At 39.5% G+C, this 20,968-nt stretch overlaps 1 protein-coding gene across 5 annotated transcripts in view; it reads left to right on the forward strand.

The window, feature by feature from the left end:
• The window catches only part of SENP5 (SUMO specific peptidase 5), a 73,171-nt gene that overhangs the window by 26,097 nt on the left and 26,106 nt on the right, over positions 1-20,968 (forward strand). For 4 of the 5 annotated variants that reach the window (XM_036352385.1, XM_036352387.1, XM_036352384.1 and 1 more), the window contains 5 exons: positions 36-1,573; positions 16,472-16,577; positions 16,721-16,859; positions 17,121-17,168; positions 19,042-19,119. In XM_036352385.1, the coding sequence (XP_036208278.1) occupies positions 67-1,573; positions 16,472-16,577; positions 16,721-16,859; positions 17,121-17,168; positions 19,042-19,119 (1,878 nt within the window). In that variant the 5' untranslated portion in view covers positions 36-66. Of the gene's footprint in view, positions 1-35; positions 1,574-10,936; positions 11,048-16,471; positions 16,578-16,720; positions 16,860-17,120; positions 17,169-19,041; positions 19,120-20,968 lie in introns of those variants that run through there. The other variant, XM_036352389.1, reaches the window with a different exon arrangement.

Raw genomic sequence — 20,968 nt, forward strand, 5'->3', positions numbered from 1 at the left:
GGTGGAAATGTAACTTTTCTTTTTCTTCTTTACAGCTACATCCAGATCTCATTATGCATCAGAAAGATGAAAAAACAGAGGAAAATTCTATGGAGAAAAGGAATCCACTTAGCCTTTTCTGAGAAATGGAATACTGGGTTTGGAGGTTTTAAGAAGTTCTACTTTCACCAGCACTTGTGCATTCTGAAAGCAAAGTTGGGAAGGCCAGTTACTTGGAGCAGGCAGTTGAGGCATTTCCAGTGCAGAGAGAAGGCCCTTCAAATCCAGCAAACTTGGATCCAGGATGAACCGCTTTTTGCTAAGACAAAGTCGAATGTGGCTGCTGAAAATGTTAGTACTCTGTCCTCTAAAGTGAAAAGAAACAGCACTAAACACTTAGTTTCCTCCTCAAGGACCCTCCTGAAACTCCAAGCAGAGAATTTGCTGTCAGCAAAGAACTCTGACCATGAGTACCACGGAGAGAAAAATCTCTTGCAGGCAGTTGCTGACTTACCAGCAAATAGTGTTTTAGATCAGGCTATTGGTCACAGACCTAGGACGGAGCTGCAAGCTTCTGACTTTCCCATGAAGTTCAATGGGGAGAGCCAAAGTTCAGGTGAGAGTGGCACAGTTGTGGTCACCTTGAGCAACCATAAGAGAAAGCGCTTTTGTTATGGCTGCTACCGAGGGCTGGAGCACCACAGGAATAGGGGACCTCTGACTCCAAAAAAGTTCCAACTTAACCAACATAGAAGAATAAAAGTATCTCCTCTTATGATGTATGAGAAATTATCCATGATTAGATTTCGGTACAGGATTCTCAGATCCCAGCACTTCAGAACAAAAAGCAAAGTTTGCAAGCTAAAAAAAGCCCAGCAAAGCTGGGTGCAGGTCACTGGGGACCATCAAGAGACCCTTAGGGAGAACGGTGAGGGTGGCAGTTGTAGCCCATTCCCTTCCCCAGAACTTAAAGACCCTTCTTGTCGGCATCAACCACACTTCCCAGGTATGGACAGCAGTGCTGTGATGAAGGAAAAGAACTCTCATGTGCCTGATGGCTGCACTAAAGGAAGCCCTTTCTTGGGCAAGGAGCTTAGTTTAGCTGAAGCATTCCCTGACCAACAGAATGGCAGTGCCACATACACCTGGGACCAGTCACCCTCTTCCCCTCCTAAGTGGGAGTTTCCAGAGCTAATTCATGACATCCCCTTACCAGAGCATCATTCTAGTAATGTGTTTATCTCAGAAACCGAAAGAGAAAATATGACTCTTGGTCAGGAAAATCGGACAAGTACTGTCAATGACAACACAGTAAAATTGTCAGTGTCTGGGGCAGATCAATCTGTAAGTAATGTAGATGGGCCTATGTCCGAAGAGACTGTTCAGAAAGAGAGCTCATACCAGATGGATGAGGATGGATCTCTCAAACAGAACATTCTTAGTTCTAAGTTGCTGGACCACCCTTACTGTAAAAGTCCGCTGGAGGCTCCTCTGATGTGCAGTGGAGTCACACTAGAAAATCAAGTGGGAGATGGGAAGAACAGTCAAAAAGCATCTCCAGTGGATGATGAACAGCTGTCAATCTGCCTTTCTGGTATGCACTCTTCTTTTATTCTCCCTCAACCTCCAGCCCACACTTGCTGTCCATTATCCTTTCTAGGATGGTGTTTTTCCCTTCCACACATGGATTTCCCTTTAAACAATTAGACATTCTTCTCGACATTTGTTTTTTATATTGTTTTATTATGTAGATGTCCCATAGTTTATTTAATTCTTGATTGATGGACACTTGTGGTGCTTACAGTTGTTTTCTTCTATCAACAATGGTGCAGTGAAACTACTTCTTTATAATTATGCAAGTGTTTCTGTAAGTGAAATTCCTAGTAGTAGAATTGATGCTGGAAGAATACATTTAAAATTTTAAGAGAATTGTTAAATTAGCATTCAAAAAGCTGAACCAATTTACACTTGTTAAACTTTGTCAGTCTTATAGATCATGAGAGTTTTCACTTTAATGTTCAGTTTTTATTTATTTTTTATCAAACATTTTTTAATACTATTGAATTTCTTAGGGTGACATTGGTTAATAAAATTATATAGGCTTCAGGGGTACAATTCTGTAATACCCCTGGGTTAGTTACATCATCAGGGGTATATCATCTGTATATTGTATTGTGTGTTTACCACCCCAAGTCATAATTTGCATTTTTTAGTTTAAAGTTTGAACATTTTTGTTGGCCATTTTTTGTTTGTATATAACTTTCCTTTGCCTATTTTTCTATTGGGTTATTTATATTTTATTTATTTAATTACAAGAAGCTCTTATGTACCAGGCAGTGTGATAGTTCTAAGAATGTAGCATTAAGTATTCTGTGAGGGTAGGATACACTGATTCTTACCTTCATAGACCTTATCATCATTCTAGTTTTAAAGATGTTAAATTTTAATTATAAATATTATAAGAGTTTAAATTTTTCTCTCCCAAAAGATGAAAGCCTTGACTTTGTATATGATATTTTTGCTTAACAGAAATTGTCAGTTCTTTCATAGTAAAATATATCTGTCTTTATGGCCTCAAGTTACTGTGTCATGTTTTAAAGCCTAATTGTTAAAATCTACCCACAAAATCAGTTGGCATAAATATTTTTGGAAGACACTATGGTAGTATCAATTTTTGACCCATTCCCCTTATTGCAATTTATCCAAGATCTAAAAGAGTACAAATATATTTGTACGGGCACATTACTTAAGACAACAAATGTTTCTATGGAAGTAAAAGGTATGGCACATCCAAGCAATAGTATACTATGAAGCTGTTAAGGAATAAATTTTATCTGTATTTTGATACTGAAAGCTGTATATAAAGTGAAAAAGCAAGTTGTAAAATGATGCCATTTTGTTAAATGATACATATGCACATATGTAGGATAAGTATATGTATATATGTGTCCACATATGTATAAGATATATCTTGACAGATATATCAAATTTTTATAAATGGCTTTTTCTGGGAAGTTAGGAGAGTTACTTCTTGGTGGTCTGAACACTTTGTTTGCCCAACAATTAAATCTGTATAAAAAGTTCCCAGACACACATGCAGAAAACCTCTTCAAAGTACAGAGTCCTAGCAAATCTTTAAAAAACCTATTTCTGTCATTTATACTGTCTAGAAGAAAGACAAATTTCCCTACCGTGAGGTTAGCAGAACCATGATACACAAATCTAAAATAGTTAATATTTACCCACAAATACCAAATTAATTTATACATATAGATGTAGCACTTCCAAAAACAGTAGATACATTGAATATGGCATATAGTAAAACTGTAGCATGATGTGAGGAAGTAGGAACTTTTATAGAATTTACATTTATTCACATTAGTGATCTGTATTGTAATGCATGAAAAGTATGTTAAAAACACATGTGTCTCTCCATACCCAAAACTAGGAGGAGAGTTTGGTAAGTCAGAAACTGAGAAACTCCCAAAAGGCAGAAAGTGGAGGGAAGGCCCAGAGCATAGCCCAGCAGCAGAAGGAAGATTAGTGTAGGAAAATGATGCAATATCAAGTGAGTCCCATTTCTGGAAGATGGAGGTAGAGAGGAAAGAGGAGACCTATGATAAAAGACTGAGTAGGGGAATCTCAACAAAAGTATCTCTCCCTGCCTGTGCCACATAGCAGCAAGGAGGATATCTGCTATCAAGCTGAAATCCTCGCCCCCTTGACATACGGCATTGATATTCTAACCAGAGATTGATGGGGGGAGAGGACATTTCCCATCCCCCCTGCTCCAATACTGTAACACTTGGCAAGAATGAGGAACAGTCATTTCCAGAAGAACAGTTTTTGGAGTTCTTAGCATCTGCACCACATTGAAAATAGTTCAAGGCAGAGCAACATCTACTGCCCATCATAGCCCTTCCTCCACCCTTCAAGTTACCCAAGTAGACATGAACCCAGAATCTATCATCAAACATCCAAAGAAAGCCAACACAATGAAAGATAGATTTAACAAATAAAAGAACTAAACCTGAGTAATCAGGATTAATAGAGCCATTAGAATAAGACTCAATATAGGATAGTCAGTATAGTAGATGCTCCCTTCACTGACTTCTATAGCATTAGCCAGTTAAATCCCATGGTATGCTGAATGCTGCCTCTTTTCTAAAATAACTGTACATTATGCTCATTGCAGTGGGCTTACATATTTATCAACAGCTGTACTTATTTCAATATACTTACTGCTTCATAATTTTATTCATTAGTTTAAATGAAATATGAGTGTAAAGAGAAAGTTACTCTCTTCAAAACCAAGTTGGATGCTTTGCAATGACAGCTGTGAGTTGCTGAAAAAACTATTACTGAGTTTTGCTTGTACAAGATAACTTTTTAAATGTATGTTTTTATTGATTTTTTTAGAAAGAGGGGGATAAAGATAGAAACATCGATGAGATAGAAACCATGCATACTTTTAAAAGACTTGAGGGAAGATAAGAAAATCTAGGGTTCTGTATTCAGATTAGCTACTGTTTTGGAAGGAAAGAAATAGATTCCTATGTCAACATTCTAGAATAGATGGATTAAAAATTTAATTAAGAACAAGTAAATACATAAAAAACTTGTACACAATGTTCATAGCATCATTATTTATAATAGTCAAGAAGTGGAAACAACCTAAATGTTTATTAACTGATGAATGGATAAATAGAATTTGGTGTATCTACACAGTGAATTATTGCGTCATAAATAGAAACGGAATACTGATATACAGTATGTTTCAGTGTGGATGAACCTTGAAAATGTGCTAAGTGAAAGATGCCAAACAAAAAGGCCACATACTGTAGGATTCTATTGATTTGGCATGTCCACAATAGGCAAATATGTGGAGATAAAAAGTAGATTAATGTTTGCCAGGGGCTAGGGAGAGAAGAATGAGGAGTGACTACTAACAAGTTTCTCTGTGGGGTAATGCAAATGTTCTGGAATTAAGTGATAATGGTTGCACAAGTCTGAATATATAAAATCATTGAATTGTTCACTTTAAGAGGTTGAATTTTGTGGTGTGTGAATCATAGTTCAATAAAACTTAAAAAATAAGTACAAAAGACCATTTTAATAATCAAGCATCATGGGAAACTCAAGCAATAAAAATATATCAATCTAACTTCATAAACATTAAAAACTTGTATATGTATATAACAAAACTCTTAAGTGAAAAGTTAAAGTTTTAGACATGCAGTTGTCCTTTTTTTTTTTTTTTTAAATATATTTTATTGAGTTTTTACAGAGAGGAAGGGAGAGAGACAGAGAGTCAGAAACATCGATGAGAGAGAAACATCGACCAGCTGCCTCCTGTACACTCCCCACTGGGGATGTGCCCGCAACCAAGGTACATGCCCCTTGACCGGAATCGAACCTGGGACCTTTCAGTCCGCAGGCCGACGCTCCATCCACAGAGCCAAACCGGTTTCGGCTGCAGTTGTCCTTTGATCCAGAAATTTGACTGTTCTGGCAACCAATAGAACAATGGTATGTCAAAGGTTTTAATTACTTAGAGAACTAAAAATTAACTTAAATGGACATCAGTAGGGAATTGGTTAAAATCTGGCATACCCATGTAATGGACTACTAGGTTGTTTTGAATTTACTTAGGAAAAAACATGTATTGAAGGAAAAAAAGGAGATTCAAGAAGAGTAAATAGTCCTAACCGGTTTGGCTCAGTGGAGAGCATTGGCCTGTGAACTGAAAGGTCCCAGGTTCGATTCCGATCAAGGCATGTACCTGGGTTGTGGGCACATCCCCAGTAGGAGGTGTGCAGGAGCCAGCTGATCAATGTTTCTCTCTCACTGATGTTTCTAACTCTCTATCCCTCTCCCTTCTCCTCTGTAAAATATCAATAAAAAAATATTTTAAAAAAGAAGAGTAAATATAGTGTACTATTTGCATGTTTAAGAAAAACATGTTCATAAGGGTGTAAAGTTCTAAAGTAATTACAGTGTAATTGCCACTTTATTTTAAAATGTTTATGGTCATATGTTAGAAAAAAAACCTTAAAATTGAAGCTTTTTCCTGTTTCAATACTATAAAAATATTCGTTCCTACTTTCTTCTAGATTATTAATGTGTTATTTTTACATTTAGCCATTTGGAAAAAAGATGGATCCCTACCTCATTCTTTTTTTTTTTTTTTTTTTTTTAAATATATTTTATTGATTTTTTACAGAGAGGAAGGGAGAGAGATAGAGAGTTAGAAACATCGATGAGAGAGAAACATCAATCAGCTGCCTCCTGCACATCCCCCACTGGGGAAGTGCCTGCAACCCAGGTACATGCCCTTGACCGGAATCGAACCTGGGACCTTTCAGTCCGCAGGCCGACGCTCTATCCGCTGAGCCAAACCGGCTTTGGCTCATTCTTTTTTTTTTTAAATATATTTTATTGATTCTTTACAGAGAGGAAGGGAGAGGGATAGAGAGTTAGAAACATCGATGAGAGAGAAACATCCATCAGCTGCCTCCTGCACACTCCCCGCTGGGTATATGCCTGCAACCAAGGTACATGCCCTTGACCGGAATCGAACCTGGGACCCCTGAGTCCGCAGGCCAATGCTCTATCCACTGAGCCAAACCGGTTAGGGCCCTACCTCATTCTTTACACCAAGATGAATTCCAACTGTGAATAAAATATTTGGTCACTGGTTCTATTTAGTACCATTTATTGATTGATTCATCTTTTCCCCAGGGTCATGAGATGCCACCTGCCATTGGGTCTGTTTCTGTGCTAGCACTATTCTGCTTTAATTGCTAGTTAGTTGACTAGGCTCTCAGTTTCTTCTCTTGACCCTTATTCACTGCTCCCTTTTAATCCTTAAAAGTTTATAGGAATTTCTCACATTTTTGTCTCAAGAGGAATTTTGTTTTTTGCTTTTAATTGGTATTGTATTACATTTATAGATTAATTTAGGGAAAATTGCATTGATTACAGTATTTGTGTTTTCCTGTCTAAAAACAAAGAATTATTCCATTTATTGACCTATGTGTCCCATATAGAATTTTATAATGCTTTTTACTTAGATTTTGCACAATCCTTAAGTTTATCCTTATATTTCATTATTAAAACATTTTTTAAATTGAATGTAATGGGGTGATATTGATTAGCAAACTTACATAAGTTTCAGGCATATACAATACATCAATACCTTCCTTTTGATTTCTGGCATGTGTATTATATTTGTTGGAGAACCAGGTGGTTGCATTCCTTATGTGCATAACACAACCTTTTTCCACTTTTAGGATGGGATGCTGTTTCAAGAAAAAACTGTCCAATTTAACTTCTAAAATAATACCTCAGGTTATATTTTTTTAATTTTTTTAATATATTTTTTATTGATTAAGATATTACATATGTGTCCTTATCTGCACGTTACCCCCTACCCCCCCTTCCCAATCATGCCCTCACCTCCCCCCACCCACCCCCACCCCCGTTGTCCGTGTCCATTGGTTAGGCCTATATGCTTGCATATAAGTCCTTTGGTTGATATTTCCCCCTTACCCCCACCCTCCCCTACCTTCCCTCCAAGGCCCGACAGTCCAATCAATGCCTCTCTGTCTCTGGATCAGTCCTTGTTCATCAGTTTATGTTGTTCATTATATTCCACAAATGAGTGAGATCATGTGGTATTTATCCGCTCTCCAGTTCCATCCATGCTATGGCAAATGGTAAGAGTTCCTTTTTCTTCTTCCTCTTCTTAAAGAATTCCTTTCAGCATTTCATATAATGCTGGTTTGGTGGTGATGAACTCCTTTAGCTTTTTCTTATCTGCGAAGCTCTTTATCTGACCTTCAATCCTGAATGATAGCTTTGCTGGATAAAGTAATCTTGGTTGTAGGTTCTTGCTATTCATCACTTTGAATATTTGAATATTTCTTGCCACTCTCTTCTGGCCTGCATGGTTTCTGTTGAGAAATCAGCTGACAGTCATATGGGTACTCCCTTGTAGGTAACTGGCTGTCTTTCTCTTGCTGCTTTTAAGATTCTCTCTTTGTCTTTTGCTCTTGGCATTTTAATTATGATGTGTCTTGGTGTGGTCCTCTTTGGGTTCCTTTTGTTTGAGGTTCTCTGCGCTTCCTGGACTTGTAAGTCTATTTCTTTCACCAGGTAGGGGAAGTTTTCTGTCATTATTTCTTCAAATAGGTTTTCAATATCTTGTCCTCTCTCTTCTTCTGGCACCCCTATAATTCTGATGTTGGTACGCTTGAAGTTGTCCCAGAGGCTCCTTACACTATCTTCATATTTTTGGAATCTTTTTTCTTTTTTCTTATTCGGTTGGGTCTTTTTTGTTTCTTTGTATTTCGAATCTCTGACTTGATTCTTGGGATCCTCTTGTCTGCTGTTGGATCTCTGTATATTATTCTTTATTTCAGTCAGTGTATGCTTAATTTCTAGTTGGTCTTTTTTCATATCCTCCAGGGTCTCACTAAATTGATCGGTGGTTTCCATAAAATTCTTGAAAAATCTTATAAACGTGGTTTTGAACTCTATATCCAGTCGTTTGCTTTCCTCCATTTCTGTCATTTGTGACCTGTTTCTTTGTCTCCGCATTTTTTATGCTTCTGTGTTGGTAGAGTGGTTTTGTGTGCTAGGCGTCCTGTAGGGCCCAGTGGCTCAGCCTCCCCAGTTACCTGAGGTGGACACTCTTGGTGCACCCCCTTGTGGGCTTTGTGCACAGTCTTGTTGTAGTTATGCCCTGATTGCTGTAGGATCACTGGGAGGAATTGACCTCCAGGCCAACTGGCAGTGAGAATCAGCTGTGTCTGCAGTGGGAGAACTTCTGTGCTGAAGACACCCTTCTGGGGCAAGACTTGCTTCATTGGGGCTTTGGTGCTCACTGAGTCTGCCCCCTGAGTGTGTCCCTTATGGATCTGAGGAGTTGTAATCCGGACGGTCCCCCTCTGACAACTGGGTACACTGGCTCTTGGATCTAAGGAGGTGCTAATTTAGCCTCTGCCTGAGGTTACCCAGCAGGAGCTACGAAAAGAACTGCAGATTCCCCTTCCTTTTTTGGAGTTTGGAGGTGCCAGATGAGGCCTAGCTGTGAAGCAATGCAAGCTGCTGAGGGGCCTTGGGCCTTCTCTTGGAAGGCCTGGGCCTGTCTGGCCCAGCTGCAATTTTTTTAGGTAATTTTCAGGTTGCAAAGGGCCAGGGCATTCATATGCAAATCCTCTGCCGCAGCCTGGGTTGGGCGGGGTCTCATGGAATCAAAGGGCGGAGCAAGCAGCTATGGCTGATCCTCAGCCCTGCCCTAAGGGACCGGGCGTCTCAGTGTCCTGGTAATTTAATCGCTGCAAGCACCTCTGAGGGAAAGCCGCCCTCAAGTTCCGAGTTCTGCCTGCTGCCAGACAGTCCAGTTTCTCCCCATATGAGTCCTGGGTCCCCAGAGACTTCCCGGAACCAGAGTTCAGAGCAGTCAGGAGCTTGTGACTCCCTCCCGATTCAAAAAGACAGCCGTGTCCTCAGGTGCCAGCCCCTTTCCGCGCGCTCGAGCCTCCGTACCTCTGCACTTTACTTCCGCAGCTCCTCTGGCTCTCAGTGTGCTTTTCTTTCCTTCTAGTTGTAGAATTTCCACTCAGCCAGCCTTCCTGTAGTTCTGGATGATGTCTGTTTTATCTTTTGGTTGTATTTTTGAAGTTGTTGTGGGAGGCAGCAATTTCCCAGTATTTACCTATACCACCATCTTAGTTTTTCTCAGTTTTTATTTTTTAAATTATTACCTTTTGTACTTGCGGGATGGACTATAATTTGAACTAGTTTTTTGGTATTTTGTTTTTTCCTAACATTTTGTCCTTTGCTTTTTAGTCACATTGAAATTTTAGTACTTTTTAAAAAAATAAATTTTATTGATTTTTTACAGAGAGGAAGGGAGAGGGATAGAGAGCTAGAAACATTGATGAGAGAGAAACATCAATCAGCTGCTTCCTGCACACCCCCTACTGGGGATGTGCCCGCAACGAAGGTACATGCCCTTGACTGGAATCGAACCTGGGACCCTTCAGTCCGCAGGCTGATGCTCCATCCACTGAGCCAAACCGGCCAGGGCGAAATTTTAGTACTTTTGAAGTAAAAGAAATTGTATTCCAAATGCACTTTTCCTTTTTGGTTTATTAGTTTGGCTATAGCAAGTGGGTAAAGACTAATAGGCTTGGCCAGTGTGGCTCAATTGGTTAGAATGTCATTCCCTACATTGAAAGATTGCTGGTTCCATTCCTGGTCAGGGCACATGCTCAGGTTGCAGGCTTGATCCCTGGTAGAGGGTGTGTAGGAGGCAGCCAATTGACATTTCGCTCTCACATCGTTTCTCTCTCTCTCTCTCTCTCTCTCTCTCTCTCTCTCTCTCAAAATTAATAAAAAATATATTTTTTAAAAGTCCTCAATTAAAGAAAAGAATAATGGATTTAACCCTCATTTTAAGTCTGTTTTCTGTGTAATTATTGGCCTACTCATGTTAAAAGGGGAAGGTGCAGTGAACAAAAGTTGTAGGGAAAAGATGATGGGTAGTTCTTGTTTTGGAGGTAGCATAGCATAAGAGCTAACTGCTCAGTGTCTGTTGTCGTTTGACCTGCAGTCAGTCTTAGTTCTGATATATGCTAGTTAGGGATCCTTGGGAAAGTTACTTAACCTCCCTAAGTTTCTGGTTTCCATTTGTAAAATAGGGATACTGTCTAACACATAGGGCAGGGGTGGGCAAACTTCTTGACTCGAGGGCCACAATGGGTTCTTAAACTGGACCGGAGGGCCGGAACAAAAGCATGGATGGAATGTTTGTGTGAACTAATATAAATTCAAAGTAAACATCATTACATAAAAGGGTACGGTTTTTTTTTTGTTTTTTTTTTTAGTTTTATTCATTTCAAACGGGCCGGATCCGGCCCGCGGGCCGTAGTTTGCCCACGGCTGACATAGGGTGTTTACAAGGATGAAGTGAGATGCCAGCGCTTGGCTTATGGTCCCAGTGAGTAAATGGTATGCGTCAGTGAGACGTTGTCATCTAAGATTCTCCTTGAAGATTTAGGTAGGGCCTTTCTATGCATTAGGAATCCATATTTATCATCTAAAAGTGAAAACAAAAGTACAGATAAGAGGGGAAAAATATAACAACTTAATATCCCCCAAAATACTACCATCCAGAAATAACAGTGTTAACAGGGACACCTCTTTGCCATGGTACTTGTTTGGCATTGAAGTCCCTATGCCCTAGATAGATGAGCCTGCTTTTTAATTTGAGAAGTTTCAATTAAGGTTGCTGGGCCTAAGCTGTAATCTTTTGTTAATAGAATTATTTTTATACTAGAGGTCCCTCAGCCTGGCCTGTGCCCTCTTGCAGTCTGGGACCCCTCAGGGGATGTCCAACTGCTGGCTTAGGATGTCCACTAAGCTGGCAGTCAGACATCCTTCTCGAAGTCCAGGGCTCTCGCAGTCCATGACCCCTCGCTCCTTACTGCCTGCCTGCAGCAGAGGCTCCCGCCACTGCTGCTGTGCTTGCCAGCCAAGCCCGGCTTTTAGCTGAGCTGCTCTACTCCTGTGGGAGCACATTGACCATCAGGGGACAGTTCCTGTTTTGAGCATCTGCCCCTTGGTGGTAAGTGCACGTCATAGTGACTGGTTGTTCTGCCATTTGGTTGATTTGCATATTATGCTTTTATTAAATAGGATAAAATGTCTTCCTTAAATGCAGTTTCTCAGATGTTGGGATTCCTTATTTTCTGTTTTGGGCCCATTCTCCCTTGTATATACAAGTCTATAGTTAGATAACTATAAGATATGACATAGTAAATGTTGAAGGTAAATATATGCTCTATTCCTTCTTAGAAGCCCCAGATCTCTATCTCCTACTCTGATTAATCTGGATCATGGGACCTCCTTTTTCCCTCTTCCATATACCTAAAGCCTAGATCAGAACCAGGCATAAGCAAACAACTTTTTGCTGTTTACTATACCTTGACCTTTGTTCTTGTCTTAAGCCTTTCCAATTGGGAGCCACTCCGATGAGAGACTAACAGGAAGAAAAATGGGGTTTTCACACCCTTTTTTTCCCCCTTCCCTATACAAAACACTACATTTCCAAGACAGTCACTTTGTTGTGGTCCTTCCTGTTCATTTTGTGTCGATGTGTAGCAGAGGCCATTCTTAAAGTTAGAAAGGGAGCTGAGTAAAATAAATGCCTATTGTCCTTATTTTTCCCATGTTAACCTAGTAGACTTAACTGTCAGACTGATGGTCAGTGGGGCTGTTGCCCTCCCCATTCAGCATCAGTGAATAGCACAAGTCACGCCTGCACTTTTATGAGCCTCTCAGCCTTTCTTCAGCTTCTTTGTGTTTACTTAGAATAATGTCCTGGTTTTATTTCCTAGGGCCTTTTTAGGTATATTCAGTGGGTCATTTTGGAAGTCATTAAAATGCATATACATGTTACCTAAATTGACCTGAAGACGATTCTCTATTCTGGCCAAGAAGTCATCCTTAATTCTGTTTCCCTTCTTAAAATATGCTACTTGCTGTTATTTAGTTAAGCTTACCTCATAGTGTTTTTCAGATTATAATAATGTTATCAAATTGTATATTTAAAATGCCTTCGAATTTGTCCCTTTCTTGGAGATGAGAAATTACACACCTTTACCAAATGATACTTTGACAGCAGTCTCAACAATTCATTCCCTCTAATTGTGATTTAAATATATGTATTATATTTATATTATATTTATGTTATATTTAACGTGTGTGTGTGTGTGTGTGTGTTTATTGATTTTTAGAGAGAAAGGGGGAGAGAGAGAGAGAGAGAGAAAAACATCGATCAGCTGCCTCCTGCTAGCCCCTTATTGGGGATCGAGCCTGAAACCCAGGCATGTGCCCTGCATGACCAGGAATTAAACCAAGGATCTCTGGGTGCGTGGGACGATGTTCAACCAACTGAGCCACACTGGCCAGGGCTCTAATTGTGATTTTTTTTAAAATATATTTTTTATTGATTAAGCTATTACATATGTGTCCTTATCCCCACGTTACCCCCTACCCCCCCCACCCCCCCGCTCATGCCCTCACCCGCCTGTTGTCCATGTCCATTGGTTAGGCCTATATGCTTGCATATAAGTCCTTTGGTTGATCTTTCCCCCTTACCTCTACCCTCCCCTACCTTCCCTCCAAGGCCCGACAGTCCAATCAATGCCTCTCCATCTCTGGATCAGTCCTTGTTCATCAGTTTATGTTGTTCATTATATTCCACAAATGAGTGAGATCATGTGGTATTTATCCTTCTCTGACTGGCTTATTTCACTTAGCATAATGCTCTCCAGTTCCATCCATGCTGTGGCAAATGGTAAGAGTTCCTTTTTCTTCTTCCTCTTCTTAAAGAATACCTTTCAGCATTTCATATAATGCTGGTTTGGTGGTGATGAACTCCTTTAGCTTTTTCTTATCTGCGAAGCTCTTTATCTGACCTTCAATCCTGAATGATAGCTTTGCTGGATAAAGTAATCTTGGTTGTAGGTTCTTGCTATTCATCACTTTGAATATTTCTTGCCCCTCTCTTCTGGCCTGCATGGTTTCTGTTGAGAAATCAGCTGACAGTCGTATGGGTACTCCCTTGTAGGTAACTGGCTGTCTTTCTCTTGCTGCTTTTAAGATTCTCTCTTTGTCTTTTGCTCTTGGCATTTTAATTATGATGTGTCTTGGTGTGGTCCTCTTTGGGTTCCTTTTGTTTGAGGTTCTCTGCGCTTCCTGGACTTGTAAGTCTATTTCTTTCACCAGGTAGGGGAAGTTTTCTGTCATTATTTCTTCAAATAGGTTTTCAATATCTTGTCCTCTCTCTTCTTCTGGCACCCCTATAATTCTGATGTTGGTATGCTTGAAGTTGTCCCAGAGGCTCCTTACATTATCTTCATATTTTTGGAATCTTTTTTCTTTTTTCTTTTTCGGTTGGGTCTTTTTTATTTCTTTGTATTTCAAATCTTTGACTTGATTCTTGGGATCCTCTTGTCTGCTGTTGGATCTCTGTATATTATTCTTTATTTCAGTCAGTGTATGCTTAATTTCTAGTTGGTCCTTTTTCATATCCTCGAGAGTCTCACTAGATTTATCGAGGGTCTCACTAAATTTATCGGCCGTTTCCATAAAATTCTTGAAAAACCTTATAAACGTGGTTTTGAACTCTATATCCAGTCGTTTGCTTTCCTCCATTTCTGTCATTTGTGACCTGTTTCTTTGTCTCCACATTTTTTATGCTTCCCTGTGTTGGTAGAGTGGTTTTGTGTGCTAGGTGTCCTGTAGGGCCCAGTGGCTCAGCCTCCCCAGTTACCTGAGGTGGACACTCTTGGTGCACCCCCTTGTGGGCTTTGTGCACAGTCTTGTTGTAGTTATGCCCTGATTGCTGTAGGATCACTGGGAGGAATTGACCTCCAGGCCAACTGGCAGTGAGAATCAGCTGTGTCTGCAGTGGGAGAACTTCTGTGCTGAAGACACCCTTCTGGGGCAAGACTTGCTTCATTGGGGCTTTGGTGCTCACTGAGTCTGCCCCCTGAGTGTGTCCCTTATGGATCTGAGGAGTTGTAATCCGGACGGTCCCACTCTGACCACTGGGTACACTGGCTCTTGGATCTAAGGAGGTGCTAATTTAGTCTCTGCCTGAGGTTACCCAGCAGGAGCTACGAAAAGAACTGCAGATTCCCCTTCCTTTTTTGGAGTTTGGAGGTGCCAGATGAGGCCCAGCTGTGAAGCAATGCAAGCTGCTGAGGGGCCTTGGGCCTTCTCTTGGAAGGTCTGGGTCTGTCTGGCCCAGCTGTAATTTGTTAGGTAATTTTCAGGTTGCAAAGGGCCAGGGCATTCATATGCAAAGGCCTCTGACGCAGCCTGGGTGGGGTGGGGTCTCAAGGAATCAACAGGGCGGAGCAAGCAGCTATGGCTGATCCTCAGCCCTGCCCTAAGGGGCCCTGCGTCTCAGTGTCCTGGTAATTTAATCGCTGCAAGCACCTCTGAGGGAAAGCCGCCCTCGAGTTCCAAGTTCTGCCCGCTGCCAGACAGTCCAGTTTCTCCCCATATGAGTCCTGGGTCCCCAGAGACTTCCCGGAACTGGAGTTCAGAGCAGTCAGGAGCTTGTGACTCCCTCCCGATTCAAAAAGACAGCTGCGTCCTCAGGTACCAGCCCCTTTCTGTGCGCGCTCGAGCCTCCGTACCTTTGCACTTTACTTCCGTAGCTCCTGAGTCTCAGTGTGCTTTTCTCTTTCCTTCTAGTTGTAGAATTTCCACTCAGCCAGCCTTCCTCTAGTTCTGGATGATGTCCGTTTTGTCTTTTTGTTGTATTTGTGAAGTTGTTGTAGGAGGCAGCAATTTCGGTGTTTACCTATGCTGCCATCTTGGTTTCTCTCTAATTGTGATTTTTTAAAAAATAATTTCTTCAGTTACCAAATGTGATAGACACATTTAATCAGGTAATTAAGCCCTTTACTAGTATATTTCACTCTTTCAGAGATAGGATTCTACTGCAAGGTTAAACTACTAAAAGATGTCTGTCTTTAGTTTTAGCTAGCCATTTCCTAATAGTGCATTGCTAGCTTAGAAATCCAATGTGAAATGTCTTAGGACATTTCTCTATGTGGAGAGGGTCTGATTCATTTTATTTTTTTCACAAAGCATAACTTTTAAAAGATTTTGTTGCCCTAGCTAGTTTTGCTCAGTGGATAGAGCATCAGCCTGCGGACCAAAGGGTCCTGGGTTCAATTCCTGTCAAGGGCATCTACCTTGGTTGCAGACTCTTGCCCGGCCCAGGCCCCGGTCAACACTCATGCAAGAGGCAACCAATCGGTGTGTTTTTCTCACATTGATGTTTCTGTCTGTCTTTCCCGCTCTCTTTCACGCTCCCTAAAAATCAATGGAAAAATATCCTCAGGTGAGGATTAATAGAAAACAAACACTCTCTTCTGCCAGCATCAACCTATATGAATCTGGAGGTCACTGTTCTATTACCCATCCGGGCACATACCCAGGCGTGCAGGAGGAAGCTGATCAGTGATTCTTATCATTGGTGTTTCTGTCTCTTTCTCTCTCTCCTCGCGCACTCTCTCTCTCTCTTCATCTCTGAAATCAATAAAAAAAATATTTTTAAAAGATTTTGTTGTTGTTAATCCTCACCCCGAGGGGGGTAGTGGGGAGAGAGAGAGAGAGAGAGAAAGAAAGAAAGAGAAAGAGACATCTAGGTGTGAGAGATACATTGATTGCTTGCCTTCCACACTTACCTGCAACCCAGGTATGTGCCCTTGACCAGGAATTGAACCCTCGACCCTTTGGTGCATGGGCTGATGCTCTAACCAATAAGACACACCAGCCAGGGCAAAGATTTTTTAATAGTATGATATATGTAGTGCTATAGGTTAAATATAGGTTAAGTGTTGGGAGAATGACTGCTGAAAATGGTTTTTCCACCTTAATCTTTCTTTCTTTCTTTAAGGATTCCTAGATGAGGTTATGAAGAAGTATGGCAGTTTGGTTCCACTCAGTGAAAAAGATGTCCTTGGAAGATTAAAAGATGTCTTTAATGAAGACTTTTCTAATAGGTTTGTCAATGATGCTTAAGTTAAGCCCTTGACAATAAAATTTAGCATATATGACTTTTTTCTTGATTAAAAAAAGATACTTAGCAATAAATTGAGTAGAACTCATGTTTTTAATCTTCTATTTCAAAATCTTTCTGTTTCAGAAAACCATTTATCAATAGGGAAATAACAAACTATCGGGCCAGACATCAAAAATGCAACTTCCGTGTCTTCTACAATAAGCACATGCTAGATATGGATGATCTGGCGACACTGGATGGTCAGAATTGGCTGAATGACCAGGTTAGTGTATTGTAGGTTCTCATCATGGAAAAGTTGCAGAGGATGTTGGACAACAAAATATAATTAATAACTTCTGGGTTGGCCTCACAGTTATCTTTTGGAATCAAGGATTCTTTATTCCTTACTGAAGTGACTCATTCTCTAACCCCACTAGCCAAAAGGTTTGATTACTGTTAGCAGTTCAATGTGTTATTCATTCTGAGTGGGATGTTCTAAATTGTATAGGGTTAGTAAGCTGGTTTTATGTTGGCTTCTTTATAGGTCATTAATATGTACGGTGAGCTGATAATGGATGCAGTCCCAGACAAAGTAAGTGAAAACTTACTCTTCTTTAGGAGCAAGAGTCCTTGTATATTAAAAAGTGTTGTTTTTAAAAAACAAACACTTTATATAATTATTTGATATCGCTTGGTTTTTTTGAAAAGGATTAATTTTGTCTTGATCAGGTGCTAGGTTTGGGCATACATTCTACAAAATCACTTCTGCATAAGAAAGTCATGATGCTGGTGTTTTCCTGCTTATTTGTTTCAAAGTAAATATGGTTGTTGGTATCTTTTTTTTTTTTTAATCCTCACCACAGAGGATATTTTTCCACTGATTTTTAGGGTAAGTAGAAGAGGGAGGGAAAGACAGAAATATTGATGTGAGAGAAACACACAGATTAGTTGCCTCCTGCAGGCCCTGACCAGGGCCCAGGCCAGGGAGGTGCCTGCAACCAAGGTACATGCCCTTGACTGGAATCAAACCTAGGGCCCTTCGTCCACAGGCCGATGCTCTATCCACTGAGCCAAACTGGTTAGGGCTGGTTGTTGATATCTTGAGAAGGCGTTTTCTTAGTGGAAGATGCACAAAAGGGACTATTTGCTTTAAGCTTTAAAATTTAACTTAGTTTTACTATCTTTTAAAAAGTGGTAAAGTAGTATTCAGCTTCACTTTATTTTGGATTAATCTTTGATACTCAATTCAAATACAAACTAAATTATAAAATGCCCTTAAGAGCTTAGTTACATATGAAAACTATTCTTAAAATGTAATATATTAATTTCTTTCTGAGTACTCAAATTGTTTAGTGAGCAGCCTTTGATTTCAATAAGCAAAACTTTTTGAAGTACTTTATAAACTTTTGTAAGTCTGATAGTTTAAACAGGTAATGTAATGAATCTCAGATTGCAACACTATTTATGAATATAGACAAAATGTCATAACTTTCCACTTAAAATCACAAATATAGTATGTATTTTAAATTGGAATCATAAAGCCAATCTGTCAGATTGCATTCCAGATTCTGATGCATACAAAGTTTGAGACTCACTGCCCTAGAAATAGCTACTCTAAGCTCTTTTAAAAACCAATATCTTAAGCTACATGGTTCTCAAAATATATGTGCATCAGAATCCTCTGAAAAGTTTATAAAACCGGATTGCTGAGCCTCAACCTCAGAGTTTGTGCTTCAGTAGGGCTAGGGTAGAGCCTCAGAATTTACATTTTGGCAAGTTCCCAGGTGATGCTGATAATGCTTGTGTTCTGGTGACCACATCCTGAGAACCTCAGCAGGAAGAGAACAATTTTATCATTTCAAGTGAGTCAAAGTTACTGAGGAAACACTTAAGACCACAATTGTTTACTATCTCAGGTGGGCTGATACTAATTTAGAAGCCAGAGCTTTGAAGCCATGTGTGCAGGACATGATGCTCCATATGACTAGAATAATTCTTTCAGTGCTAGGAATGATTAAGCTATGGCCTTTTTATAGTTGTTATGACAACAAGAATTTCCAAATTCACATTCTTCATATGAGGTTAGTTTTGTAATCCATATCCTTTTAGTTCAAGGTAATTATTACCTCATTCTTTCATAGCTTCTTTTAACTTTATCACCTGATTTGGAGAAACCTGTCAGGTTGCTTGTCTACTTGATTGGATTCAGGTAATCTGTTTACTGTCCATTCCAGTTCTAACTATAGACCACAGCTGTAAGGTCATTCTAATAAAAATTTGGAATAGAATCTTATGAGAACCATGCAATGTATTTTTTATATTTTGGTTATTATTTTAAAGAAGAAAATTCCCCTCACCTTTTTGTTTATCTTATATTTAAGGATTTTTAAATTTCCTTTTTTTTTTAGTTAAACCTGGGCACAATCTAATATAATCTGGGTGCTTGTATTTGATGTCTCTTCTAGGTTCACTTCTTCAACAGCTTTTTTCATAGACAGCTGGTAACCAAAGGATATAATGGAGTAAAAAGATGGACTAAAAAGGTATTCTCTTTATTCTAAATTTGAAATGTAGATGATAATCCACTTTGAGTGGAAGTATAAGAACTTTATTACCAATGTGATGTTAATTAGAAACAGACTTTAATGTGAAAGTTTTTTATTGTTTCTTTTAAATCTTGTTCAAAAGATAAGACGCTAGTAAAATTGAGTCTATCCACTTGATTGGAATGTGCTATAACAAAGCACTGGGCAGAAAGTTAATGGTTTGTACTACTATTAGCTTAATGTACAACTTGGACAAGACAGTTTGGGCTGTAGATTGCTTATTTATCAAAATGATAAATCAGAGTAATCCCTAAAATCACTTTCAATCTTTTTTGAAATATATATATTTTTATTGATTTCAGAGAGGAAGGGAGAGGGATAGATAGAAACATCAATGATGAGAATCATTGATCAGCTGCCTCCTGCATACCACCTGCTGGGCATCAAGCCAGCAACCCTGGCATGAGCCCTGACTGGGAATCGAACTGGCAACCTTTTGATGCAAGGTATGACATCTGACCAACTGAGTCACACTGACCACGGCTATTTTTTGATATTTTGACAAAATTACCAGCAAGTTCAAATTTCATAGTCATAAGCCTAGAGCAACAATTTTCAACCTTTTTCATCTCATGGCACACATAAACTAATTACTAAAATTCTGTAGCACACGAAAGAATATGTTATATTTTTTGCTGATCTGATTTTTAAAAATAAGTATAATTTTGATTCATTAACACCAGATGGCTATTATTGTGTTGGCTGTTGTCATTTTTTTATTTGACAATCTAGGGGAAAAGAAGTCAGTGCTCTGACTAGTAGGTATTGCATGTTTTAAAAATTCTTGTAGCATACGAATTGAAAATAGCTGGTCTAGCCCTGACTGGTTTGGCTCAGTGGATAGAGTGTCGGCCTGTAGACTGAGAGGTCCCAGGTTTGATTCCAGTCAAGGGCATGTACCTTGGTTGTGGGCACATCCCCAGTGGGGAGTGTGCAGGAGGCAGCTGATCGATGTATCTCTCTCGTCGATGTTTCTAACTCTCTATCTCTCTCCCTTCCTCTCTGTAAAAAATCAATAAAATATATTTTTTTAAAAAAGAAAAGAAAATAGCTGGTCTAGAGATACTATTACTTTTTACTTTTTGTTGTTGTTGTTAATCCTCACCCGAGGATATTTTTCCATTCATTTTTAGAGAGAGTGGGAGGGAGAGAGAGAGAGAGAGAAATATCAATGTGAGAGAGACACATCAATTGGTTGCCTCCTGCACATGCTCTGACCTGGCCTTGGATCAGGCCTACAACCCAGATACTTGCCCTTGACCAGGAATCGAACCCAGACCCTTTGGTTCTTGGGTCAATGCTCTAATCACTGAGCAACCAGCCAAGGCATATAACTTTTTACTTTTTATACTGAATGGGTTAGAGAAATTAAGAGTAAATCTTAAGAGTAGATGGAAATAACTTTTTGCAAAGTGCAAAAATACCTGATTGAACATTACTATTCAAGGCATCATTAGTAGTGCCAACATATATGAAATATGGTTGAAGAGTGCAAGTCTGAGGAAATAGATATAATGAATTCAGAAATCAGACCTGGGTTCAGATCATAGTTTAGCCACTTAACTAGTTGTAAGACCTTGGGCAAATTACTTAATTAAAAAGAAAATTTATTGATTAATTTGAGAGAGAAACATTGGTTTGTTGTTCCACCTATTTATGCATTCATTCATTCATTGATTCTTATATTTGTCCTGACTGGGATCAAACCCGCAACCCTGGTGTATCAGGATGATGCTTTAACCAACAGAGCTACCCAGCCAGAGTAAATTACTTAATTTTTATAAGC

The sequence above is a fragment of the Myotis myotis genome, unplaced genomic scaffold, assembly GCF_014108235.1.
Source record: "Myotis myotis isolate mMyoMyo1 unplaced genomic scaffold, mMyoMyo1.p scaffold_m19_p_2, whole genome shotgun sequence".
Classification (NCBI taxonomy): Eukaryota; Metazoa; Chordata; class Mammalia; order Chiroptera; family Vespertilionidae; genus Myotis; species Myotis myotis.